The sequence below is a fragment of the Capsicum annuum genome, chromosome 12, assembly GCF_002878395.1.
Source record: "Capsicum annuum cultivar UCD-10X-F1 chromosome 12, UCD10Xv1.1, whole genome shotgun sequence".
Taxonomy (NCBI): Eukaryota; Viridiplantae; Streptophyta; class Magnoliopsida; order Solanales; family Solanaceae; genus Capsicum; species Capsicum annuum.
This window is the reverse complement of record NC_061122.1, coordinates 89,172,651-89,180,907: the sequence shown is the minus strand read 5'-3', so window position 1 is coordinate 89,180,907 and position 8,257 is coordinate 89,172,651. Positions and strand designations below refer to the sequence as shown.

Below are 8,257 nucleotides of genomic sequence, written 5' to 3'. Positions count from 1 at the left end.
TATACTAATAATAAAAAAATTATAGTTTTAATAAAACGTTATTAAAACTATAATTTTTTTATTATTAGTATAGTTTCATCTTTAATTAAATATTTAAATTAATAATATTTAGATATATTATATAACTTAAATTTGTCCCCTGCTTTATAATATATATACATACCCGCTCGATTTTTTCATATGAGGCTGACCCGCCTAATTAATAAATCTTCAATATTGTTTTTTTCTGTAATGACAAAAGAAATTAGATGTCATTTTCATCGTTGAGTCAAAAATAATGAAAAAATAATAGTGAAGAGTCATTTAAAGGTCATATTTATGCAGTTTTGAATAGTTAAAGGTCATATTTGTGCACTGTCAAAGTTTAAGATCATATTTATGTATTATGCCCTTAGATTTTAAGTTGGACGTGCCCAATTTTATGTGTTGAACATGCATTTTTCCACGTAGGATTGAAGGTCATATTTGTGCAGTTTTAAATAGTTAAAAGTCATATTTGTGTACTATTAAAGTTTAAGGTCAAAATTATAATTTGATGTCAAATTTAAAATATTTTTATGTATTAACTCTTTTTAGATAGAATACACACTACACAACACATACTCCACACATATATGTCACATAGAGAAAAAAAGGGGCATTATATGCACCACACAGAGATACGAAAAAGGAGACAGATCATCATCTCCATTTTTCCCTTTCGGATACAATACACAGACAACAAAAATATAAAAGGGGGGCCACACGATTTGTGGGAGGACCATCCTTTTTTTCCCTTTCTTGCTCCCAATGATGCACGCGGATAAAAAAAAGAAGTAAAATTCATACCTACTTCATTATCTTCATCAAACACCTCACACAGTCTTTAACAGATCAATATGCACATATAGCTCACAGACGAAGAGGGGGGAGGAGGACACGCGCACAGTCGCCAATGAACACATACAAAGCACTGAAAAACACCCCCCCACACACTCAATAAGGGAAAAACAAAAATGGAGGGTGATTGATGGAGGTTCAGCGAAAAGAGTAGCAAAATCGGTGTTTGACGTAGTTTCGATCGTCCCCTTGAGTTCTTCCGGCGAACTGGTCACCATAACCCGTTACAGGTCGTACTTCTTCCCGTTCAATCCCAAAACCTTGAGATTTCACTGATTTTCTTCGATTTCTGGGTAGATTTGGATGAAAAAACGGTAAGAGTTGTCGGAATGTCTCTTCCGTCGTCAGTATTTGCCGTCGTCTGAGCTCACCGAAGCTCAGGCTACATTGGTTTTTTAGTTTTCTATTGTATTTTTGGGATTGTGGGTCGTCTGTCTTCGTTGAGTTGTTTTCGATATCGTGCTTCGGGGTTTTCGTGAATAAATTGGGTCAACGTTCGAGATTGGGGTTTGATTAAGAGTTTTTCCCACTAATTTTGAATTCTGTCTGGATGTTATTTTTTTCTATTGAGTTGGATTTTATCGCTGTGGAGGTTTCTATTCGGGATCCTGAATTCGGGTTTTCTTAAATATTATTATCAACGGAAATGGATTATCGGAAGGTTCAATTCTACTTTTTTTTCTCTTCTACTTTATTATTTATTATATTTTGATGTTTTTGGATTGAGTATCGTGTGTTGTTTGATCCTTGTTGGTGATGAATATGTGTTTATTTTAATTTGGGGTTGGTTCCTTTGTTTGGGGTGGAATTGAGAAATTGATAAAAATGGGTGAATTTTGATTAACTTTAATTTATTGTTATTTTTATTTAATTCGAAATGAGCATGAATATTATTGGAATGTGATAGAATTATAATATGTTGAAATGAATAGAAAAATATAGGTTCGGCTAGGCCAAAAATTTAGGAATAAGTATTTTTTATTTGAATGTTTGAATGTGGAATGTGTGTTGAATGTTTTCTAGTCTATCGTACTTGATTCAAGTGTATTTATTTGGTCAGGGAATGCCTCGAGGTTTCATGTGTTTATTCACGGGGGAATATCCCGACGTATTATGTCTTCGAAGAAGGTTTGTGATCAAGGCCCGAGGCATAGTTTAGGATTAGTGTAGGTTAGAATAGGATTTATATTTTTGTATTTTTATTATTTATTTTGGATTGTATAATTGAACTAAACATTATATTTTGGATTTGTTTTGTTTTGATTGATTGTTTTATGTGCTTTTGTGTGGTTTATACATTCGTAATGTCAAAATAGCGGATATACTCCATCAAGCGATCGTGGTTGAACCACGGGATTGAGGCATGCCTAACACCTTTTCCTCGGTCAACAGAATTTCTTAACCAGAATCTTGATTCTCAAACCATTGGAAAGAGTCAAATTGTTTTGAAAAGGATTTTTCAAAGATGACTTGATACACCGGATTATGCCAAGTGATAACTCTGAATTTAATTTTAAAAAAATAAATCCTTTTTCGAAATAAAGTTTTATCTTGTCACTTTATTAATAAAAATCCTTTTCAAACTTAAAATTAAACTTTTTGGGTTAAAAAAGGGGTGTGACAACTCTGGTGATTCTGTTGGAGATTTTTTTTCAAAAATCGAGCTTATTTTGGCGTTGTATCGGCTTAATTTGGCACTATAGGTATATAGATATTTTGTTTGTGTTGTTTTGTGTTATTATTTTATCATTGTTGATTACCTATTTGCTATGTATTTACAGTTTTTATCCTATGTGTTACTGCTTTATATCTGGCATCATATGTATAACCTGAGTCATTCTTTCTGCAACAAATTCGTAGTACACATGTGTACACGATCTCTAGTTGAGTCACCTTTATTTTAAGAGGGGGAGCCGTTGGTTGTATGAAGTAGGTGGAAAACAAAGAAGCCACTATCGACTATATGCTCCTCGAAATGCTTTGTTAGTAAACCCCAGTGTAGGCCAGCCTTTAGGTCATGCTTATGTGCATCATATTGAGACTTAGCGGAGCTCACTTGGTCCTTTGTAGGAGACTCACTTCTAAAGCATCCCTACGTGCTAAATGCTGTATCTTTGAGGATAATGTGGTCATTTGACGGACTGATTTGAAAAAAACATATGTTAGAATTAAAGAGAGGCATGTTTGAAAAAGGAAAAAAAGAAAAGTGAGTCAAAAAAGAGTTTCGTAGTTGTTTAGAGTTTTTATTTTTTATGATCTAAAAAATCAAAAAGAGTTTTACCTTTGGCACTCATTTGTCAAAAACAAAACCTCAACAATATTTTTCTTTTGTTTCTTTAGTAAGCCTTAATAATTAGAATTTTTTTTTTAAATTCTTAAATAAGAGCTATCTTTTGTACATTTCGTATAATGAAAATATCAAAAAGATTTTCTTTTATAGTTGTTGGTGTCAGTTTTATGTGAAGTGTCAAATTGAAAACACAAAAAAAAAATATTATTCTCCAGTCTTTGGTCGTGTCTCTGAAGTTAGGGTCAATCTGTCGGTGAATCTTTAATTGTTCAATCTGGAGGAACTACGCACCCTTGATTCTTCTCTCTCGGGAGTGAGATATGTAGGCAGCCTATTGTGGGTTCATGGATCTAATTAAATAAATTCAAAAAAGATTTTCTTCACTCTTCATTTAGAGTAGGTGTCATGTACATGTTTAAAAAAAAAAAACTACAAAAAGATTTTCCTTTAATAGGTTCAAGTTTCATTTTTCATATGAAATTCAAAATTGAAAACCCAAAAAGATTTTTCTTTGGTAATCATAAATTTCATTTTGTATAGGAATCTGAAAAATTCAAAAAAAGATTTTCTTCACTCTTTATTAGAGTAGGTGTCATATACATCTTTAAAATAAAACTCCAAAAAAGATTTTTCTTTAATAGTTTCAAGCTTCATTTTTGTATGAAATTTAGAATCGAAAGTCCAAAAAAGGTTTTTTGGTAATCATAAATTCATCCGGAGAATAGAGTGGTGAAATCGCAAGTCAGGAGCTCGCCTGAAGAATAAAGTGAAGAAGTTGAAAGTTAAACAACACAGTGAAGAAGTTGAAAGTCAAACAACAAGGTGAAGAAATTGAAGGTCAGCAGATTGAAAAATAGCAAGTCAGGAGCTCGCCTGGAAAACAAGGTGAAGAAATTGAATGAAAATTTGTAAGTCAGGAGTTCTCCTGAAGAATAGGGGTGATGAAACTCAAGTCAAGAGTCCAAATGAAGCTGCATAGATAGGATTTTTGTAATTTCATTTATATTTTAATTTGTAATTTTCATTTTTGATGTAATGACAGAGCCGTGGACCGAAACCTCGATGAGACCTCACTCGACTCTCCAACTCAGTTGTCCTTCTTCCTTCTGTTTCTTTCCTTGAATAATGGTTGGGTCAAAATTTAATCTCTTTATCTACTTTTTTTTTAATCTGAAAACACTTCGTGTTTACACTCAAAAAGGGACATGACGTAGACATCTAATTTTGTCCCTCCAAAAAATCCAATTCATTCATTTTTTACCTCATGTTATTATACATTCCCACCCATGTAATTATATCCTACAAAAATACAAAAAAATAACAAAAATTTAATAAATTCGTAATATTCCCTTATCCTAATAAATTTTATCCTAACCAACTCACCCACCTCACTACACTACTCCACCCTCACCTCAATTGTTACACGCACATACACACAAATTGCTATAGAAAATTCATCACACCATATATACACCTTCACATAGGAGAGACAAAAAAGGAGAGCAGCCCCATTTCTTTTTCCATTTTTAGATAGAATACACACTACACAACACGTACTCCACACAGACACATCACATAAAGAAAAAAAGGGGCACCATATGCACCACACAGAGATACAAAAAAGGAGACAGATCATCATCTCCATTTTTCCTTTTCGGATACAATACACAGACAACAAAAATATAAAGGGGGGCCCACATGATTTGGGAGGGACCATCCTTTTTTTCCCCTTTCTTGCTCCCAACGATACTCACAGATAAAAAAAGGAAAATTCATACCCACTTCATCATCTTCATCACAGACCTCACATACTCTTTAATAGATCAATATACACATAGCTCACAGACGAAGAGGGGGGAGGAGGACACGCACACAGTTGCCATTGCACACACACACAAAGCACTGAAAAACACCCACCCGCACACACTCAGTAAGGGAAAGACAAAAATAGAGGTTGCTTGACGGAGATTCGGCGAAAATAGTAGAAAAACCAGCGTTTGATGGAGTTCCGATCGTCCCCTTGAGTTCTTCCGGCAAAATAGTCGTCGGAACCCGTTACAGGTCGTGCGTCTGCCCGTTCAAGCCCAAAACCCTGGGATTTCGTCAATTTCTTTTGATTTTTGGGTAGATTTGGACGGAAAAATGATAAGTGTCCGAAATCTCTCTTCCATCATCAGTCTTTGCCGCCGTTTGAGCTCACCGGAGCTCAGGCTACACTATTTTCTTTTGTGTTTTTGGGATTGCGGGTATTCTGTCTTTGTTGAGTTGTTTTTGTATCATGCTTTGGGGTTTTCGTGAATAGATTGGGTTAGCATTCTTGATTCGGGTTTGATTAAGAGTTTTTTCACTGATTTCGAATTCTGATCGTTAATTTTTGCTATTGAGTTGGATTTTTTTGCGGTGGAGGTTTCCAAATTTCGAATTTGGGTTTTCTTAAATATTATTATCAACGGAAATTGATTATCGGAGGCCCAATTTTACTCTTTCCCTCTTCTACTTTATTGTTTACTATATTTTGGTGTTTTTGAATTGAGTATTGTGTTATTTGATCCTTGTTGGTGATGAATGCGTGTTTGTTTTAATTTGGGGTTGGTTTCCTCAATCATGATTTGTACGTTGAAATGTATCTCGTTTGAAAAGTAAAATTGGTTGTTTGGGGATGTAATTGAGAAATTGATAAAAAGGGTGAATTTAGATTAACTTTGGTTTATTGTTGCTTTGTTTAATTCGGAATGAGCATGAATATTGTTGAAACGTGATAGAATTATGATATGTTGAAATAGATAGACAAATGTAGGTTTGGGTAGGCAAAATCTAGGAATAAGTGTTTTTTATTGAATGTTTGAATGTGGAATGTGTGTTGAATATTTTCTAGTCTATCGTATTTGATTCAAGTGTATTCATTTGATCGGGGAATGCCCCTAGGTTTCATGTGTTTATTCACCGGGGAATATTCCGGCGTATTATGTCTTCAAAGGAGGTTTGTGATCAAGGTCTGAGGCATTGGGTAAAGCATTGGAGCGCAGTTTAGGATTAGTGTAAGTTAGAATAGGATTTATATTTTCGCATTTTTTATTATTTATTTTGGATTGTATAATCGGACTGGACATTATATTTAGGTTTGTTTAGTTTTGATTGATTGTTTTATGTGCTTTTGTCTGATTTATATATTCGTAGTGTCAAAATAGCGGATATACTCCATCAAGCGACCATGGTCGAACCATGGGATCGAGGGATGCCTAACACCTTCCCCTCGATCAACAGAATTTCTTAACCGGAATCTCTGTTCGCAAATTAGTTTAAAGAGTCAAATCATTTTGAAAAAGATTTTCCAAAGGTGATTTGACACACCGGATTATGCCAAGTGGCGACTCTGAATTTAATTAAAAAAAAAGTCTTTTTTGAAAAAAAGTTTCATCTTTTGTCACTTTACTAATAAAAATTCTTTTCGAACTTAAAATCAATCTTTTTTGATTATAAAAGTGGCGTGACAATAGTTTTGATAGGATCATACTGGGATTTCATTCTTAATTCATGTTCCATTGATGATGCATTATAATCATTTTAGTCATCATCCTCTTTCTCACTTTCCACTTCCTCATTTTTTTTTATCATCATCTTCTTCTTCCTCCTCACTTTTATTTTCCTCATCACCCTATACAGACCCTTCTCCACCTCCTTCAACATCATTTTCATATCTTTCATTAGCTTCATTTTTTCCTGACTGAAATTGTTCAGGAAGCTCCTCCGAATTCATCTGTATTCTAACCTTTTTTGTTAGGTGGTCAGAATTTTATCCACTTGCACTTTTTTTTTTGGAGACATATTTTACCTACAAACAAAAGAAAAACAAAAAATACATTACAATTGATTTTTACATAAATTTAAAAAAAAAGGTAAGAAAAAATTCAATAAATTTTTATACGTCACATTACAAAAAATATTTTGACAGATAACCCATTTGTTGGAACAGATGAATAATCCGTTACAACTAATGCACCATCTATTGCAACAGATGAACAACCCATTGGAGGAGATCAAAACAGTCTTGTTACTGGTTTATTTTATACCAACAACTAAAACATTTGTTGCAACAGATGAGAAATCTGTTTGAAGACCTATTTTATTATCTCTCAACAATTGTTCCACCTGTTGCAATAGATGAACCACTACCACTACCACCAATACCAACACCAACACCAACACCACTGCCTATGCCACCAATACCAATACCAATACCAATACCACTACTACCACCACCAATGCCATCAATACCAATACCACCACTAACACAAACACCAATGCCGCCGCCACCACCACCACCACCAAGACTATCAATACCGCCACCAAACCATCAATACCACCTCCACCACCAATGTCACCAGTGCCACCAATACCAAAACCATCACCACCACCACCACCAAGTCCACTAACACCACCAGCAATGCCACCATCACCACCACCAAACAACCAATACCAAAACCAACACCAATTAAAATCACCAACACCACCAGTGCCATCAATACCAATAACAAGACGATGACCACCATTACCAATGCCACCAATACCACCAGCACCACCACCAATACCACTACTAATGCAACCAATACCACCACCAATACCACCACACCATCAATACCAAAACCAACACCAATTAAAATCAGCAATGCCACCAATACCAATACCAAGACCACCAACACTACTATCAATGCCATCATCACCACCACCACCACCACCACCACCACCATCACCAATGCTTTCACCACCACCACCCACCACCACCACCACCACCACTACCACCACCATCAGCCACAAACAACACCACAAACATCATCCAAGAATACTACGATAGTTAACGGAACACTGTGATAAATACTAAGATTTTATTGAGTTCTTCTTACAATTTTATCATTAAAACTCAAAATTGTTAACTCATTCTCGAAGATAATACAACTTAAAGTCTTCTTTTTTTATCATTAATTTAAAAGACTTAATTTTTAGAAAAATCAATGTAGAACTCTTCTCGAACTCTGTTACCTATGAAGACAAAGAAAATGACCGGCACAAGCAAAAATAAAGTTGAAAACA

At 34.6% G+C, this 8,257-nt stretch overlaps 1 protein-coding gene across 1 annotated transcript in view; it reads right to left on the bottom strand.

Moving 5' to 3' along the window:
• LOC107856033 (glycine-rich cell wall structural protein 1-like) overlaps positions 1-7,975 on the bottom strand; it is a 10,889-nt gene extending 2,914 nt beyond the window's left edge. The window contains exons 1-2 of the mRNA XM_047401604.1: positions 7,809-7,975; positions 7,445-7,598 (exon numbers count right to left, since the gene is read on the bottom strand). Coding sequence (XP_047257560.1) covers positions 7,445-7,598; positions 7,809-7,975 — 321 coding nt within the window. The remainder of the gene's footprint in view (positions 1-7,444; positions 7,599-7,808) is intronic.
• Positions 7,976-8,257: the final 282 nt, after the last annotated feature.